Source organism: Cuculus canorus, chromosome 14, assembly GCF_017976375.1.
Source record: "Cuculus canorus isolate bCucCan1 chromosome 14, bCucCan1.pri, whole genome shotgun sequence".
In the NCBI taxonomy this organism is placed as follows: Eukaryota; Metazoa; Chordata; class Aves; order Cuculiformes; family Cuculidae; genus Cuculus; species Cuculus canorus.
In genome coordinates, this window is record NC_071414.1 from 19,441,153 (window position 1) to 19,460,849 (window position 19,697).

At 46.7% G+C, this 19,697-nt stretch overlaps 1 protein-coding gene across 1 annotated transcript; it reads left to right on the forward strand.

Annotated features, from left to right (window-relative positions):
- The first annotated feature begins 389 nt into the window (after positions 1–389).
- Positions 390–18,377, forward strand: NDFIP1 (Nedd4 family interacting protein 1). The gene is made up of 8 exons (XM_054079780.1): positions 390–477; positions 10,019–10,106; positions 11,520–11,650; positions 12,569–12,656; positions 12,835–12,959; positions 14,799–14,865; positions 15,009–15,114; positions 17,477–18,377. The coding sequence occupies exons 1-7, from the start codon at positions 442–444 to the stop codon at positions 15,110–15,112; spliced, it is 639 nt and encodes a 212-aa protein (XP_053935755.1). The 5' UTR covers positions 390–441; the 3' UTR covers positions 15,113–15,114; positions 17,477–18,377.
- Positions 18,378–19,697: the final 1,320 nt, after the last annotated feature.

Below are 19,697 nucleotides of genomic sequence, written 5' to 3' on the forward strand. Positions count from 1 at the left end.
GTGGCAGAGAGGAATGGTTGGACTCGATTATCCAAGAGGTCTTTTCCAATTTAGTGATTCTATGATTTTATGGTTCAACGAGTCCAGAGGAGGGCACAGAGATGATGCGAGGGCTGGAGCACCATGAGGACAGCCTGGGAGAGTTGGGGCTGTTCAGCTGGAGAAGAGAAGGCTGTGGGGAGAGCTTAGAGCAGCTTCCAGAGCTGAAAGAGGCTCCGGGAAAGCTGGGGAGGGGCTCTGGATCAGGGAATGAGAAGTAGGATGAGGGGAACGATTTGAAGCTGAAAGAAGAGAGATAAAGACCACCTCTGAGGCAGAGATGTTTTGCAGTGAGGGCGGGAGGCCCCGCCCCGCCCCGCCTCGCGGCCGCCGCCCCTGCCCGCCGGGGGGGTCCCGCCCCGCTCCCAGCGCCGCCCGCGCAGCCCGGGCCCGCCCAGCGCCATGGCGGCCGCGAGCGGCAGCGCCCGCTACCAGCAGGTGAGGCCGGGGCAGAGGGGCCCGGGGTGAGGGGGGGAGCGGGCCCGGGGGGAAGGCAGGGCCCGGAGCTGTTCCGTTACTGGTTCCGGGCCGGGCTCGGGGCTTCCCCCGCCCCATCCCCGGGCCTGGAACGGTTCCCCTCCTCCCGAGCCCCGGGCCGGGTCCCGGTTCCCGGTCCCGCTGCCGTTCCCGGCTCCGGCAGCTCCTCACGCCCCCCCCCCCCCGGTCTCGGCTCGGCCTCGCCCTGCATCCGCTGGAGTTTTATTTCACTTTTTCCGTGCTGTTCCCTCTGGCTCAGGCTGGAATCCCTGCAGGGCAGGGACTGTCCTTGAGGAGCTCCCTCTGCCCCGGGGGATCTTCCTTCTCCGCCTTCTCCTGTTTCGGCAGGAGCACCCACCTGGTGGGAAGGGGTCGGGGTCGGTTTGGTCCCGCTGTGGGACCGGGCACCTTCTGATGTGCAGCTGTGAAGAGGCTGTCTGTCCTGGAGAAGCTCCTCCTGCAGCCGAGGGTTCTTCCCTCCCTGCCTCCAGAAGGAGAAGGAGGTGTTTCATCAGGAGCATCTACCTGATGGGAAAGGTTTGGAGTCAGTTTGGTCCTGCTGTGCAACCTGGCACCTTCTGATGGGTAGCCGTGAAGAGACTGTCCTTGAGGAGCTCCCTCCTGCACCTGAGGGGTTCTTCGTTCCCTGCCTTCAGAAGGAGATGTTTTGTCATGAGTATCTATCCACGTGGTAGAAAGGGTTTGGGGTTGTTCAGGGCACAGTGTCTTATTTTCTGATGTGCAGCCATAAAGAAACTGTTCTTGAGGAGCTCTGTCCTGCAGCTCTAGCGTTTTCTTCCCTGCCTCCAGAAGGAGAAGGGTGTGTTTTGTCAGGAGCATCCACCTGATGGGTTCAGTGTGCAACCTCACACCTTCTGATGTGCAAGCGTGGAGTTTCTGATACTTTAAGTAAGGGAGAGGTCCTTCAGGACAGCAGGGCATATGCTCCCACCTCACCGAGGCTCTTGCAAGACATTGGTGTTGTGGCTTTGCCTTAGTAGCATTTTCAGTGTGGGTAGGATTGCTCCCTTTGGAATATGAGATGCACGTTCTTGCTGGGACAGAACATCAGTCTTGTTGTGACAGCCAGAGGCCTTGATTTTTTACATGATAGAAGTGGAAGTGCTAAGTAAAAGTTAGGCTTTATTTTTTTGTTCAGCGTAAACCAAATGTGTTCACTTACAAAGACAAATCCCTTTGTTGTTGTTCTTGGAAAGGGTAGGCACAACTGGCCAGTTTCTTCACTAATCGCCTTTCCCATCAGAGCCCTGCTGTTGCTGTTGACCCTGACAAACATCTCTGCCTGTGTCTTTTACACAGAGATATAACTCCGTGTCCCACTGCTTCCAGCCTATGGAGATAGGTGACAAAGGACACTATGGCATTGCCCTTCGGTAGCTCTGTACCAGACCGATAAGCACGATCCTGGTTTCCTTAGAGGGACCTGTAAAGCTGTCATTTGGCCAGGTCCTGCCCACCCGTCTGACAGCCAGCCAGCAGACACCACTGCCGCTGTCAGCATGGCTGCATGGTGCCCTGAAGGATTTATCCTGCTAAAGATGAACTGATAACGGAGGCCCCGGGAAACAACTGCTGCAACGGGAGTGCAAAATCAGAAACTCGCACATAAATACATTGACTTTTGTGTAGCCGTTAGAAGTTGCTTTTTTTACCTCTCCCTCTGCCAGAGCCCTGCTGTTTGTATTGTGAAGTGTCGTATTGCTGAACTGGCTGCTAATGCTTGTGGTGCTCCAAAACCGTGCAAGCTGTGAGACTAAAGATGCAGAATTGATATTTAGATGGAGGGGAGATGAGTGGGTGAGAGAGTCTCTCTAGTATTGAATGTGTCCCTTTATTTTCCCTGTACATTGAAACTCACTGTGTGTATGAACATATAATTAATGAATGTACCATGTGCCAATGAACCCAGACTAGTAGTGAATTGATAACCCTAGAGGCTAGAGCTGAATACAGGAGCTAGTGAGTAGAGAGAGCAGAAATTCAGAACAAGCTCATTTAATCTTTAAATTACTGGATTATGAGGTGGTAGAGGAGAACTGAAAACTTTAAAACTTGTTAGTTTTGATGGGGAGAGTTTGTCACGCAGCTAGGTAGTTCCTGTACGGCTAAATGTGGTGGACCATCCAGGGATGTAACCCCGGCTCTGGGAAGTGTCGTGTATTGACCTGCATGTGGAAGCAGCACTGTGGAGGGATGGGCACCACTGAAACATGTAAAACAGTTGTAGGATTCCCCGAGTGTGTGTATTTTCGAAAAGAAAGGTGATGGTTAAGGAGGATAATCTGAGGGCAGCAGAGATGGATTACTGAGTTTGAACCCTCTGTGTTCCTCCTGCCCTGTTCCTCTGCCCGTGCTGCCCTGTGGATGAGGGGGGCCGTGTACCCCCATCAGCCTCCGGCACTGTCGGCTCACAGCCTGTGTCTGTTCACTGATACCTGCGGAGTTAAAGGGATGTATGATGGCATATGGTTTATTTTCTGAAGCTAACTCTTTAGCCCTTGTGCTTTGTTCAGGCATTAGATAATCTGATAAAAAATAGCCTGCGATGACGCGTTGGATGATGTGGCAGCCTGAGCCAATACACTGAGGAGGCGCAGCTCCATGAGAGATAAACCTAAAACTCCAGAGAAAGGATCTTTGCTTCCCCCGGCCCCTTGCTGTTGGAGCAGGGGCTAGGGCAGCGTGTGGAAGCCGGGCAGGGTGAGCAGGGCTGGGTTCGGTTCCTCCTTTGCGAGACCTGGGATGGGGCTGTGCATGTTGGAGGTGGGAATGGGAGATGTCTCGATAGAGGGAGGGCTGCAGCACATCCTGGTGTCATTATTCTGGGTGATGTGGTGTTCTAACAAGGGACACTGGGAGTCTGTGGTAGTTTAGACTTGCCTTTGGGGAGATTCTACAGGGATGTTGTTAGCATTAGGTGGCTTAAGGCCTGTTGAGTGTAACCTTTGGATTGTGAGTTCGTTTGCAGAACTGCATTTCATTTGTAGAATGGAAACAAGCTTCCATTCTGGAGCAAATAGCCAGGCTTTCAGTATGTTTATTGACACACTGTTAACTGAGGCGTGTGTTTCACTTGAGGCATTTGAAAATGCATGCGATGGATGTGAGTAACGTAAACCCACCTGGGAAATGGTGGGTGTGTTACATAATGAAGATTTACTCTTTTTTAAGTGCTGTTTCTTTCTGTCCCACTTGTTGAAGGCTTACACAGATCGTGGATCGTTTGGTAAGGGGAAGCGTCTACAGGAAACATAAGGAAAACAGTTTTTTCCATATTTTTGGTTTGCTTTCAGGGAAACTCTAAAGGAAATATAGTGCTGAAGATCCATTGTGAATACAGGTTAAATCCATAAAGGACCACAGTGTTTGCTTAATATCTGGGAAGGCTGGAGTGTAACGGGAAGGCAGACGTCACCTTGTGCTTGCCTTGAACTTGTGTTTAGTGTTTCCGTTGAAATGGGTCTGCAGGTTGAAACCAAAAGATGAGAAACTCAAAGATCTTGGGAAGTGCTGTGGGTCAGTAGTAGCCCAGCATCATTGTGTAACTCATGCTACAGCAGAAAATAGACTTACATGCAAGAAAGTATTATGTTGGGTATCAGTCTGCGTAGCTGACTTGTCCCTCATTTCTGAAATTCACTGGGGCTCAGTAACCCCATCTGGGAAGCAACGGTAGGAGCCGTCCCTCAGGCCTTCGGGTTGTGGAGTTGCTCACAGGAGATGTGGTACCTCTCTCCACGTGAGCTTGGCATCATGCTTTTGAAGGATCCACACTGAAAACAAGTAGCACGAATTTTGTGTGTGTGAATTCAAATTCTTCGTCATTGGCCCTAAGAGAAATTCAATGTTAAGATATATCCATTCATTGTGTTTCTGCCTCTGCTTAACTTGGAGATATGTTGGAGCAAAGAGGTTTTTTATTTTCTTTGAAGATACTTAACATTCTTCAATTAAAGAAAGTGATATTTCAATGTACTTAAAAGATCTAGAATTCTTTCTGTGATGTCTTAGTATCCAGAAAAAAGGGTTGATGTGAGTCTAAATATTATGGTAAGGCCTTTGTTAAGTTGATATTTAGTGACAGCAATCTAAGATTAAACCTACTTCTTCTGTATTAAGACCTGGAACATTCAAACGTGAGGGCAGTTGGTAGGCAGAAGTTTGTGCTGGCCCAAGTGCTTGCTTGGTCTGGCCAGGCTGGTATAATTCCCTGTTGGAACAGAGGCGAGGGAATTGGATCAGTCTGTTTCCCGGGACGAGGTGCGTTTCCATGTTGTCAGGCCATTAACTGCAGGAAGTCAGTGAAGAGCAGTGTCCTCGTGAGCACAGGGTGTGTTTTGATGGACATAAAATACATTTTGATTTGTGTTTTTACCTTGGTAGCTGGGAGAGTTGTCACAAACGTGCCCTTCAGGTGGATGCTCCTGCTGGTTTCTTGTCCTCGCTCCATGCATCCCACTGCGTGCGTGCAGCTGTGCACTTACAGCGCGGCAGGGAGCTGGGCCAGCTGAAGGAAAAGCATTTTGGAGGAGCAGGAGTGGAGGCATGAGGTTTAGCTCTCCGTTACAATGAAGGCTGGCAGAGATGCAGAGGTCACTCCCCAAGCTGGGCTGTGCTCAGTGCCATGGCAGAATCAGCTTCCAGTTCCTTGGGCAGAATCATCAGCATCTCCCAGGTGTGGGGAGATGCCAGGGGAGAGTTTGGATTGTGCGACTGCTGAGCCTGTACCCTAAGAGCTGCGGAGCACACGCCGCGCTGTGTGGAGCACAGGTACCTGGGGCAGACGCGCCCTTCAGGGCTGCCGCTTGCTTGCAGTCCCATGAGCTGGAAGTGCCATGGGAGAAAATGGTTATTTGCTCATCCAGGAGCAGCGGGCTGGTGCCCGTGGGCTGACTGGTCTAATAGGTCGTCATTATTCCTGCTGATTAATAACTTACAGGAATCTGCAGCAGCATGAGGTGAAGTCAGGATTTCAAATCGGAGTGTGTTTGAAGTGAAGCATAAGTCAATAAAAACAATTCTCTTCTGCTTTGGAGATGGCAGAAGCTTTCATTTGCTTCCGAAAGGCCAGGGACATGGAATGAGAGAAGTAAGGAGGGTTGCAAGGGGAGTGAGGTGCAACCTATTTATGGGGAGACTGTGGCCATGCTGGAGTACTCTCCAATTCAGTAGGGATACACATTATCTATCTGTCTGTCTTTCTATCTATCTATTTATTTTTAACATTTGGCTCACAAAGGTTAGGATTTCATTGTTCTGAAAAACTAAATCCTATCACCTTTTAAAAAAATATTAATTCTCTTTCTGTCATTAGCCTCATTAGCTGCTTTTTTGAAAACTCACAGAAACCATAGTAACCATGAGAATGAGCTCTGATTAGGGTTATCTTCACTGTAGGAGTCCTGTGGGATTTCTGTGCAGTTCTGCCTCGTGTGCCAGACGTGAAATAAGAAGTGAAGTGCAGTAAAGATTCACGATCTATGTCTGAATTAATATCTTTTTGATGAGTGATTGCGAAGGCGAAGCTTGTAATCCTGATTTACTATAAATAATATTTACATGTAGCCTGAAGGCTTGGGCTAAAGGAAGGGTAACAAAAATAGATCCAAAGCTGCGAAGTGTAGGAAATTAGGAAGAATTAACAAATATATTCAGTGGAAATGCTTTCTTCAAAGTTTATGTGAAAATATTTCAGAACATGTTGTCAGTTTTGAACTCTAATGCTGTCAGGGGATGTGTTTCAGCCAGGGAAGCACCGGGCAGAGGCAATATCTTGCTCAGGGCCAAGCTTCTGATGGTGGTGTTTGGAAATTCAGTATTCCTGGCTCTTACCCCATTCTGACAGGCAAGTCTCTGTTGTTGTGGCAACCTAGTGAAACCAGCCTTTTGTTTTCATAACTGTATGCATTGCTGTAAAGATTTTTTTTTTTTCAATTTCTATTTTTAATGTATATTATTTAATGCCGCAATACAAGAGTCCTACTTTGAAAGCTAAAACCCATCAGTGAATCGATGGAAGCACAGCCCACAGCCTCAGCAAAACAGCCTGCAGTGAGAGCCTGCTTAGAGAGGCTGAGAGTTGGGATTATTCAGCCTGGAGAAGAGAAGGCTCCGGGGATGCCTTAGAGCTGCTTCCAGCACTGAAAGGAGCTCAAGGAAAGCTGGGTGGGGGGGGCTCTGGATTAGGGAGTGCAGGGATAGGACAAGGAGGAACGGTTTTGAGCTGAAAGAGGTGAGATTGAGATGAGATCGTAGGCAGAAATGTTTTGCTGTTCAGGTGGGGAGGCCCTGGCCCAGGCTGCCCAGAGCAGGGGTGGCTGCCCCATCCCTGGAGGGGTTCCAGGCCAGGTTGGATGGGGCTTGGAGCCCCTGAGCCAGCGGGAGGTGTTCCTGCCCATGGCAGGGGTGGGACTGGATGGGCTTTGAGGTCCCTTCCAGCCCAAACCATTGTGTGATTCTGTGAGCAAGTTCTGGGACTCTGCTGCTCCGGCAGACACATTGGTGCGGCCTTCCTCGTGGCGTGCACCTGGGCTGCCCACACCGAGGGAACCCGCAGCGAGGGCAGTGCGGCAGAGCTGGGCCACACAGGCCTGATGACTCATTCTTCCTCTCACATGAACCCTCACTGCTTTGCTAATAAGCACTTAGTTGAATTTTAGGTGCCTGTAATCGTTAAAAAAGCTGGAAGGTAGTTGTGTTCCTTGGCTATTAGAAGGAAAATCTGTTTTCTCTAACTGTAAACCTCCTACAGCCTCTAGCTCAACTTTAAAAAGTGATTGCATTTTTTGTGTCATTACTGTAATGATGAGGATTTGAAGGCAGCAGTAAGTTCAGCTCACTTTCTCCCGCACGAGGCAGCTGCGAGAGGATGTATTGCTTTTTAGCACTGAAAGAAGAAAGAACCTTGTAAGGATTCCAGTGGTAAGAATTAATGTTATACTCAGTTGCCTCTGCCTTCTTGTTTCACCTCTGGCAGCACTGTTACATCCAGTGCTTCCCTCTCCGCCTCCTGATGACTGCTTTTAGGTTCTGTTTTCTTTCTTATGACTATCAGGGTTTTAATTCCTACCACCCACTTGCTGGGAAGCAGGTAATGCAGGGCACACGGTACCTGGAGAGCATCGCTCTTGTCGGAGCCTTTCCTCCTTCGTCAGCAGACTGAGTCCTGGATCGGCAGGAGGAGAAAAGGAGAGGTATTGAATTTTCGTGGATAGACTGAAAATAAGCACAGTGGAGCATTTACTGAGGATTCATATGATACAGAGCTGGGAGAGACTGAGTCAGCTTGTTTGACTCAGTGTTTTATGGAATTATCCCTGGGGTTGCCCCTCTCCTGCTGTGTACAGGCCGCTCTGGAATTTATGCAGCAGTGCTCTCTTAAATGTTTTTTAAAGCTTATTTTAATAGGCAATTACTTCACAAGTTGGTTTGCATTTCCTTCTAATAACTGAGCTCCACGGGGTTTGTAAAATACAGCATTTCTGTTCTTAGTAAGGGCTCGTGCTGAGTTAGCTGGTTGGAAAAACATGAAGATGCATTGCTGTGGTAGGAGCTGCTGCAGCTTATCGTGTTAATTGCTTGTGTGCCCCACTGCTCATTAACACTGCAGCCTTGGCAAGGACCTGCTGCCTCCCCCCTGTGCACCCTGCAGCCTCACTCCTGGGCGCAGGAAGCGATGGATTTGGTGGGAGTTCACATCTGGCTGAGGCCAGCAGTGTGGATGTCTGCTGCTGGCAGCCACAGCATCTGTGCTAGGGCGTGCTCTGCCTGTAATACGGATTAAATTTTCATCTGGATCACTTAATTTCTCCTTCTTCAAGGAAGTGGTTTAGCTTTGTGCTACATGGGGAGTTCTTACTTGGAAAGCTTAAGACTGACCAGCTCCTTCTTTTTTGCCACCTGTCTTGTCTGGAAACTGTGAGAGGAGAAAGGATGGAGGCTGCTGTTAGAGTGATCTTCACCTGGCAGTGGAATGTGTTTCTGTGATGTTCTATTGTTCTGGTACAGCTGGAGAGGGGGACAGTGCTGCTGCATTTTTTCCAGTGTAATTTCTTCCCTTTTCCCCTCTCAGCCGACCTATTGGACCTGCCGGCACAACTGCTTGTTTCATTGCCTGTTAGCCCAAGTCATTTAAACCTCACTAGATGCAACCCCTTTAACAGCAGGTGAGTTTTAGCTGTCACGTAACCGGTGTAGGGACTGTGACACAGCTGGGAGGGATGGCAGCCCCCGTGTGGAAAGCCAGCAGAGACATTGTGTCTGGCCACAGTGCCATCAGCCACTGGCTTGTGGTTCCTCGCTCTGGCCGTGCAGCTGATGGAGGTGTGTACCTGTCTGGTTAATGGCAGAGAAGACAATCCAGGCTTCTCTCAGCACGCCTGTCGGCCTCGCCTGTCTCACAGTTCAGATGTACAGCTCTGGTTTGTGTGCAAGCTTTCATTTAGAAACATGAGCTGATTTGGGTGTTTTCTTCCTGATCAGACACACAAGTAAAATAAGAACATATCCCTCCTCTCTGGCATTGGATGCTTGGGTAGGGCTTGAGTGGCAGTCTGTCAGAAAAGAAAGCAAAATATCCTGGGTGGCTTCAGGAGCATTAGCAGAGCTGTGTAGGAAGGGTGGGTGCAAGAAAGTGCTAGGGAAGAAGTTGCAGAGTTGCTGCCATTTCCCAGTGATTACAGAATTAGAAGAGAGTGGCACCGCTCTGTTCAGGCCAGTCCTTCGGGCCCAAGGGGCTGTTTTGAAATTAGTTGTTTTTCTGCATCAAAACTCAGTTTGTTTGTTGATCAGAAATGGAAAGAAGTTAAAAAAAACTTAGGCAGCAGCAGATTTTCAAGTTGCTTCTTGGTGAATTCTGCTTTGAATGCTTCTGGTCTGGTATGGCTCACTTATCTGACCAAAGCCTGTGTTCGCATACCTGCTTCGTGCCAGTTACGCTGTGTATTTGATAAGCTGTGTGGTTATTTATACACTGTGGGAAGCACAGTGCACAAAATGAACTGTCTCCTCCTCAGTCATGCAGTGGGAAAGGTTGAAGGGAAGTGGTAAGATTCATACTTAGATGTATCATTATGTATTGGAGCCATGAACAAACCCTTCTTCAGCTCAGCCACAGGCAGCAGTGGAGCCTTGTTGGCTATCTCATGGTGTCTGACTAAAACAGACATAACTGCAGCTCCCAAGCAATGTGAGCTGAGGGAGTGCCAGGGAAGTGGAAAGGTGCTGAAAATACGCGTGCTGTGCTTTGTCGAAGTCCAGGTGTGCAAGGGTATGGTTTAAAACCTCATTAAAACCGAGGTGGCATATTGATCGCTTCCAGTAGCAGTACTCAGTGTGAAGCAGGGCAACTGCTTGCCTGACCTCTGATGCCGCCGAACTGTCTGCTTCCAGGAGAGCCTGCTGTGTGCAATTAAAACCACAGAGGTAATGTCACAGAACGTGAGACACCTTGTTAACCTCTCATGCATGTGGATCTGTTCAGCTGCAGAATGAAGAGGAGCCAGGCGAGACCGCGGCAGTGGTGAATGATGCCCCTCCACCTTACAACAGCATTTTTGCAGAGAATACAGGTAAATTTAACTGAAAGGCAATAGCTAGGTTTGCTGTCTTGTTCTTTCTTACCTCCTTAATTGTTCTCCTTATTGACAGATAGCATTGCAGCATCCTTAATCAGGCTGCAAAAGATCAGAATTGATCCAGAGCAATTATTGTGGTTTAGAAGATGCGTTTTGGCTACATTCATCTGATGCCATCCCATCAAGTGGCGTTCCAAGTTACATTTCGCAGTGTTCTTGGTGGATTTGAGACAGTTAAAATCAAAGTGCTGGGAAGATTTGTGGTTCCTCTTTATTATTTGGCATTTGGATGATGTTGGGCTCCTTCCAAAAAGAACTTGTTACTTAAAAGGGATTAAAGGGTTCACTCTTTTGCAGTTTTCAGTAACTAGGGACTTGCTTATACTTCTTCTGAATCATCATACTGTCATGTCACTGACAGCTTTTAGCAAACAGCTTCATTTGTCTTGGATATAGAATCATAGTATGGTTTGGGCTCTAAGGGACTTCGAAGCCCATCCAGTCCCACCCCCTGCCATGGGCAGAGACACCTTCCACCTGGAACTGGAACACCTCCAGGGATGGGGCAGCCACCACTGCTCTGAGCAACCTGGGCCAGGGCCTCCCCACCCTCACAGCAAAACATTTCTGCGTATGATCTCATGTCAGTCCCTCCTCTTGAGCTTCAATCCATTCCTCCTTGTCTTATCCCTGCACTCCCTGTTCAAGAACCCCTCCCCAGTTTTCTTGTAGGCCCCCTTTAAGACACCCTTTAAGTATGGGAAGTATCAGGGTATTTTGGCTTTCCTTTTTTCCCTCCAGAACTTTCATAGTCAATTGTTCAAATAAGATTTGTGACTCAAACACAGCGTACTGTCAGTCTCAAACAGCTGGCCAGCTTTAGGGGAAGCGTGAGTGCCCCACTGAGTATCCTACCTGCCGTACTGTGGAGATGTCCTGTTAGCTCTGGTTCCTCGGTACCTCTGAGCAACTGGGGCTCAGAAATGCTACCTTTGATTTCAGTTCCAATCTCTTCCCCCTCCAACAGAAAACAATTTAGAGTGTCTCTCTAGAAAAATTGGTCACCAGTGCCCTGAGGCTTGCAGTGAGTCACTTAAATCACCTGAATACTTCTCTTCGTTGAAGTCAGGGGACACTGCACACTTTGTTGCTTTAAAAATAAGCACAGACAGGCATGTTAAAGCAGTGCTCTGCATATGACTTTATATTATCATAGATTAAGGACTTCCATGTTTTTCACTTTCTGGTTTGGGATGGTAAGAGGCTGGGAGGGTGGGGAGGGGACAGGAGGAGCTTCAGTGGTCTGGGTACCAGGGTCCCTTGAAGTCATCTGAAATGCTCCTCTCTCCCAACATGGTGTTCCTAAGGAACTGACAAGGTACCTTCTGTGTAACTTTGTTTTCACAGCTTATTTTGACTACAAGGATGAGTCAGGATTTCCTAAGCCTCCATCTTACAATGTGGCCACAACGCTGCCTAGTTACGATGAGGCTGAGCGAACCAAGGCTGAAGCCACAATCCCCCTGGTTCCTGGAAGGGTGAGTATGCCTGGCTGGCTGGCTGGCCTTCACGTTTCTCCTGCAGAATTTCTCGTTTAATTCCTGCCGATCGAGGGCCATGATGTTTACCCCCCCGAGCTTTCTGGGGTGATGATCTCACTCCCAGGAGTTTTGTGGCTTGTTTTTTTGTGTTTTAATTTCCTCTGGGTTCTGTGATGATGTCGCGCATCTCAGTGATGCCAGAGTGTGCTGTCCAGCTTAGTTTGGCTCACAGACAGGGGAGCTGTATTGTACCTGCATGCACTGTCACTGGGCTTTGTTTAAAAACCAAAAGATTTAGGATTAATTGTCCAGCCATCTAACACATCTACCATTGGTACTCCAACCACTTCCTCAGCTGACTACTCCAGAGGTCAGCGTAGCTGGTGCAAGGATGATGAAACCATTCTGTTAGAATAGTTATTTTTTCATTTTTTATTTCCTTTTGTTATTTTTTTCAACATTATCTCTTGCTCAGCGTCTTCCTCTACCCCTGCCCACTGCTTGTTAGACTTCCTCAGAGAAGCCAGATTCCTTGCTGAGATGATAAACTTAATTTTGATGAGTAAGGGGATTCTTTACAGTGTGAACAAGAACATGTTGGATCTTGACAGTCTTAAAAAGAAAATGAAAAACACTGCCAGTGACTTAATATTTCATGTCCTGCATTGTCTCGGGATGAGAAGCAGGAATTTTGCTACTTGCATTTGTAGGTTTTTGAGATTTAGAATTCCCACTCCCTGTGGGGGCTTTCCTTAAATATAAAGGAAATGCTTTGTACTCCTTCATTGTACGCTGATTTTTGAGGGCTTTAGGATTTGCTGGCCCTTTCTTGAAGCTCTGCATGCACAATTGGGATTGCTGTGTGGACTGGGCTGACTTAAACCCACCCCCGTCTTGTGTCCCTTTGATTCACAGGATGATGACTTCGTGGCACGGGATGACTTCGATGACACCGACCAACTGAGGATAGGAAACGACGGCATTTTCATGCTGACTTTCTTCAGTAAGTGCATGGTAGAACTTACTCTTTTTTCAGGCGGTGACCCAAAATAGCTGAAGTTATTTTCATACTGATGTTTATGTGTCACCAGGAAAAACCTGTGTGCAAGGGTTTTGTATATATATTTTCCCCTTGGAATATAAAGAAGGCTTGACCTGCTGCTTTTCTGCTGCTTTTGCAGTGGCGTTCCTCTTCAACTGGATTGGATTTTTCCTGTCTTTCTGCCTGACTACTTCAGCTGCAGGACGATACGGGGCCATTTCTGGGTTTGGTCTGTCTCTTATTAAGTGGATCCTTATTGTCAGGGTAAGTTTTGTAGTGCAAAAACACGATCATAAGACACTGGTACTCCTATTCCTTAGCTGTTTATTATCTCCCTTATTCTGAAGTTAGTTAGAATAAATTTAGCTTTTTATAACAAAATGGATTTTGAGACCCTTATTTGCTGAGAACAGAGCTTTTTCATCATTCTGTCCCATTTATATGCTGGAATTATTATTGCAATGAAAGAGAATGAAGATTGCACACCCAAGTATGGTGCTTTCTGATAGAACCGCTGTATTGGGTCAAAATGTGTTTGTGTGTTGAGCAGTAACAGCGATCTGATGTTTGTAAAATGGGGTTCCAGGTAAACAAGCCTTTCTGTCAGCACAGGGATGTTTCTCGACAGTGTGATGTTCCTTAAGAGCTCCTCTGGAAAACCTCAGTTCTCTAAAACTGGGGTAGTAGATGAGAAGAGGGGAATGAGGACTTGGGAACTGGGAGGTGTGAGGTTGGGTTTTTGCCAGAGGAAGAAGAGGGAGCACTGGGATGGGAGCAGCCCGCTGGTGCCCTCTGGTGCGACGTGCCTGCGCACAGGCAGCGTGGAGCCGGGGAAGCAGCTGCTCTGTTTGCCTTTATTTCCATACAAACTCTGGGCATTGCCATGCTGCTGAAACACCCCCTGCACTCGCCTCCACCAGCTCTCAGGGAGAGGAAAGGGTGGCTGGTCAGAACTGGTTTGGATTGTGGGAGCCTGCGTGCAAAGATAGGGCACAGACCTCTGCCTGTGGAAGCAAGAAAGTCTAATGTAGTGCATTTGAAACTTGGAGAGGGTGAAAGAGGAACCTTTCTGGAGAAGAAAGAAGAGGATATAGATGTGCTGATGCTAGAAGGAATGGAAAATAAAAAAGCTTTGACTATTTTTTGGAGGAACTGTGAGAAAATATCAGCAAAGCTTTGTTTGGAGCCCATGCCAAGGTGGGGTCTGTGACAATGGCGCGCAGAGATCCCAGGCCAACAGTTTGAATTTCAAGTGAAAAATCTTACAAGCTGTGCGTAAGTAGAAGTAGAGAGCGTTAGCATTAGGGACATCACTTCATAGCTGATCTCTCTGGGCGAGGCATTGTAATTTGTAAATATAGCAGCTGTTAAGTTTCTCTGTAGAAAGTGTAGCTTTTTGGGGTCATCTTGTATCAATGGTGTTAACTATTTGCTGGATTAAGAGGTGACAGGAATGGGTGACGCTAACTGTGGATTTGATTTAAACTTTGATAACAAGCTTACTTTCTTTTAGGTATTTAAACCTGAATAGAATGAAAGCAAAGGGTTCTACTGTATTTACCACTGACAGTGAACTCCGGGACTCTGATAGTGTTGGTGCCTTTCGTTCTGTAGGTGGTAATTTTCTCATTAGAAAGTCTTGCCAGAGCTCAGACCTGGGATTTCTTTGTCAGCTGTGCTTTTGTTTGCTACACTGTCTAGCCTTACAGTGTAATTAACAGGATGCGCTGCTGCAAAGCCTGCTCTTCCCTTTCAGGAACTACAACCGTGGTTCATAAGTATCAAAGACATGAGGGGAAAATAGAAGTATTTGCCCACTGGTGTCTTTCTGCTCCACTGATTGCAAGAGTTTATGGCTGGGTATTGAATCTGTTTCATTCCCCTTCTCTGGAGTTGGTCTGACGTGTGTAGAAAAATCTTAAATGAAAGTCTGTGGTGGTAGCTTGCTCCCTTATACCTGTGGAGCTGGTGAATTGTAGCATTCTATAATCTCTCTTGCATGCCACGGACTTGATCTGATTACTGCTGAAACTGGTGAGAACAGATTTGGGGTCAGAAACTTCCATTTGCTCTAACTTCTATTTTTTTTTTTTTTTTTCTCAGTTCTCCACCTATTTTCCTGGTTACTTCGATGGACAGTATTGGCTCTGGTGGGTCTTCCTCGTGCTAGGTGAGTGTTCAACGGAAAGAGGGAACAGATACTTAAAACTCTCTGAAGTCCCTCCGTGCTAGTGCCGGTGAGCTGAATGTCTGCTTTTCTCACTGAAGAAGCAAAACCTTTGCTAACTAGACAAATGTGTTTCTTTCATCTAGGTTTTCTGCTCTTTCTCAGAGGATTTATTAATTATGCAAAGGTTAGGAAGATGCCGGATACTTTCTCCACTCTTCCTAGAACCAGAGTTCTGTTTATTTACTAAAGGTAAAATTTCTGCTCTCCTGCATTTGTTATGTTTTGTTTTTCACTCTGTTTATAGTGACCTTTTTAGGCTAGGCTTTCTCTGCTTAAGTATTTTTAGAACACAAGGCAGCAGAAAACAGTTGTTTCTTGATGTCTCGTACACAGCCCGTGTTTCTCTGGAGCCCAGACTGGCTTGGTGCGGAGCGGAGGGATGCTTGACATTACTTGCTGAGTTTTTGCTTTGAGGAATTGTATATTCATTAGACTCCATGACTCGAACCATAAGCACAAAACTTCTGCCCCTTGGTATTGCACTGTATTTGGCAAGAGTCCCTTTCAGAGCAAACCATATCCTGGAACATGCGGTATCTCCTAACACGAGTAAAGGTCACAAAACATTAGAAGATTGTGCCAGTGTCTTTGGCTTATATTCTGGGAAGAGCAATTTGTCTGAATTCTGTTTGGTTTGATTTTTCTGCTGAGTTCCTGAAGAAATCAAACTCTCACACTGGTTTGCTCTTTGCAGACCTCTCCCACACACCTGAACATGCTGCCCTGCCTGAACACCTTCCAAAAACCTTCAAGTCTTTAGCTTTTTATAGCTGAACATTAACATCGTTGCCTTCTTAATGGGACTTTAAAGAAGGAGGCTTAAGTAGTGGAACTCTTCTAGCATCATTTCCTGCTCAGGAGATAATGGCCTCGCATTAACTGTCCCTCCCCGAGGGGAAGTAAGTCCTGGAGAGGTTGCTTCCCAGACGGGAATGAAACATGAAGCTCCCTTTAGAAATATCACAGTAACACTCCATTTCCCCAGGACAGGGCTGAAGCAATTGCAGCTGGGACAGGGGTATAAAGAAACCAAACAAACCCCAGCCTTAAACTGGGGGTCATTAAATTGTTCAGGTTTTAAAACCAAGCCTTGATTTTCCAAATGCACTTTCCTTTTATTAGAAACTGCAGATTGCATAAGATTCCGTTTCGCTTCTGGTCTGTCATGAGAACTTACTACACAACACAGGCATTGTGCACTGTTTTCCAGCTTGAGTTTACTGCTGGTGATAGTGTATAAAAATAGTTCAGTCAATTTATTTAGGTGTTTCAGTTCTGTTTAACAAAGTTATGGTTTATGACCTCCTCCCAGAGTTGTAATATCCTCTCACATTCCTGCTGAGTCACCAGAGGGTTTATTTCCCCCTGTTGTGTGGTCACATAACCTGAGCGTTCGAGCATCAGCTGTGTCGTCTGTAGTTCATCCTCACTGAACAATAGTTTGGATTTTCCTTCTTTACTGAAAGTTAAATTTTCATTTATTAAGGGAACTGTGTGGTTTCTTGTTGCACAGGCTTTTCTGTGTTTGAAAATTTAAATCACAATTTTAGAGACCTTGTTTGACTCCTTGCTTTTGAGGATGGAGGCATAGGGCAGTTTAACAATTTTATTTAATTGCTTATTTTTGGGTAATTTCAGAGCATTCAAAAAGCACCCGCTCTTTTGGATATCATAGAATCATGGAATGGTTTGGGTTGGAAAGGATGTCAAAGCCCATCCAGTTCTACACCCTGCCATGCCTCTACCTCCTGCTGGATCAGGGGACTCAAAGCCCCATCCAGCCTGAAATAAATGTCCAAAATCACTTCTAAATATTGCAACTTTGACACTTGCACTGAAAATAAAACTTTAATCCTAAATTCTGAGCAGGGAAGCCACAAAAGACTTGGATTTTCAATATATTATTGTTCTTAAGATTAGATTTCCTCTGCAGGGAAGAGTGAGAAGGGTGCGGTGAACGATCGTTTTCGTTTTAGAGCAGGGATAATATTTAGAAAATTAGGAGGAGAGGAGTAATTAGTGCAAATCAGAAAATAATAACCAGTGAAGATGAATATAATCAAAAACTCAGTGTTTGACATCCAGTCAGACACTGGGCGTTATCCGTAGCAGTGTCTCAGCAAGCAGGACAAGCGCAGGCGGTTTCTCTTGGATCATAATTTAAATGGCTCGGGTTGGTGTGACTGAAATAGAGAGTTTGTGAGAGCTTGGAACGCGTGGTGTAAAGATATAAAACTCAGCATCATCCTGCGTGGATAAGACAGAGTCAAATGTTGTTCTCATAGTGTGAAAGCAGAGGCATTTCACACACTTGGGCTTTGTGGCAGTGTTTCCAAGAGTGTTGCCTGATGTAGTGTCTGTTTTCCACTAAGGAATTTTAACTCTTTGGCATGGTAAAATACGCACTGAACTAGAGTTAGAGTCACATCACCGTGTGCTGAGACCCTTCATAAGCCCTTAGACATCCTGCACGCTTTGTGAACGACATCCTTCTGTTACCCGCAATAACAATCTAACTATAGTCTTGATATTCAATATCCTCCTTCAACAGCTGTTTTCTGGCAAACGTCTTCCTGCGTAGGCGAATTCTCCCTCCAGAAGCACCAGGACACCTGCAGGAAGTGAATCAAGACTCTGGAGCAGAAGCAAAAATAATCACCTGCTTTAAAACAAACGAATAAATAAAAGTACTGTTGGAAAATGGGAAAAAAAAAAAAAAGAGAAGCATTTCTTTCTATTTGTTTCTAGGTGTAAAATTTTAATAATTAATGCAGAACTCTGTGATCATTGACTCATTAGTGGCTAATGTTTGACAAAGCTATTGCAGTCGAGTCCGTGATGTGCTAATAAAGCCTGCTGTAGTTTCTGTAGTGACTGGGTAGCATGAGCCCGGCTCGGGGCCGGCAGGGGACAGGCTTGCTTTATTTCCTCACCACCCGGGAGCGGTTTGGGCTCGGGCTGTCCCGGGCAGCGGACGGCAGCGATGACATTACTGTCATCACACACCTTTCTGCTGCCAAAACCCACTGGCTCTGCTGTCCGCGGCCGACAGGAAGAGTGGATGCGTGCAGGGGTGACTGAGAGAGAGGAGCATTTGGAAGGTGGCACGAGTATTAGGTTTTAACAGTCAATATTCTCAATGTTGTAGCACACTTTGCTTTCCTACTGCCTACTTTGGGGACTGTATAGGGGTTTCCACAGTACACCTTGGCAGTGTAAAAATGGAAGATCACATCATGACTTTGTACAAAAAAAACCAACCTTGCAAAACAAATGCTTTTTTTTTCCTTTGGCTTGGGACTTTTGAGACAATTCCTAACATACCTGTAATTCCTGCTTTTCTAATTTGTGTTAGCAGAGACGATGACGTGTTATAAATGTAGAGTTCATGTGCACTTCTGTGCTTTCTGCCAAGTGGTAAGTTCACTTTGGAGTTTTACTATGTTAAAACTGTAAATATAGCGGAACATTAATAAATGTCACTTATGTAGCAATTTTTTGCTGTAGAACAGTGTTTATTTTAGTTCCAATGCTTTCTTTCACCTGGTTGTGGATGACAAATGTGGATTATCTGTGGGAATTCCGTTCCTTTTATGGAAAGGTGTGACACAAATCTCCACTTCAAGCGATTTGTCTTCATAACCGGCTTTTCAAACCCTGAGACAGCTTTCTGTGTCGGCTTGGAGGGTCGGGCAGTGGCAGTTCCCTGCATTTTCGGGGTGTGCTGAGTCAATTCCCTGCATTTCCTAAGTCTGTCACTGCCCTGCCTCGACAAACCCTTTGTCCGTGGGTTTGGTTCACGGCTGAACTTCTCAAATGCGCAGCCCTCCTTCACAAGCAGTGGGGCTGACAGAGATGGGTGGAGGCTACGCAGGGGCTGCCTTTTTAAACAAGAATAAATGTACAGAGAGAGAATCACTAAGTTTATCCTGCAAGGCAAAATCTGTAGCATTAGCGAACTCTTGAATCCCATTTGCCCAAACCTGGTAGATCAGCCTTGTGTTTACTCCCCTGAAATCTGCACCTTATTTGGTCTTGTGTATCCAGAGAGCTGGAATATTTGGCATTCCTGTTCCTCTTCATCCAGCGGCTCAAAGCTGCAGACACCTAGAACTCAATTGTTCTTGGCAGAGAGTAGTCCTGAGAGCGCAGGGGAGGGAAAGCGGATGGGTGATGGGGCTGAAGAAACCCTTGAGTAGCCTAACACCAACTCGCAGCTCAAATAATTGTTTTGGGTCTGTGACAGCTCAGCCACTTCACACCGCCTGAGTGGCAGGTCTGTGGGGATCTGTAGCGACCGAATAAATACCTGCGGCCTTCCTGCCTGCTTTTGGTCAGCCAGGGTGTTTTCTGCTTCCAACGCTTTAAATCTCTGAGCAGGTTCAGACAGGATCTAAGCTTAAATGTCCCTGAGACGGGTTTCATCTTTTTGTTGTGGGAAACGACACGCTCCGTCCTTCTCTGGAGAGTAGCGATGGCAGTGTTGGCTCCAGCCTTGCGATGCCAGTACCTGTGATTCCCATGGCGGTTTTAAGAGGGGACCTTTGCAGAAGAGACAGGGATGTGGTTTTCCTCAGGTGGGCTCTGGTGGGGGGGTTTGCACCGCACCTTTTTGTCCTTGAGTGCCTGAGGTGGCAGCTCTGAAACTGCAGCCTCGCATCACTGCTCCACCTCAGCCTCCCTTTTAGGTTTGCTTACATCGTGATAACCTGGTGTGAGTAGGGCTGTGGCCGTCCACCCCAGTCATACTTGGGATTTGCACCTTGAAACGC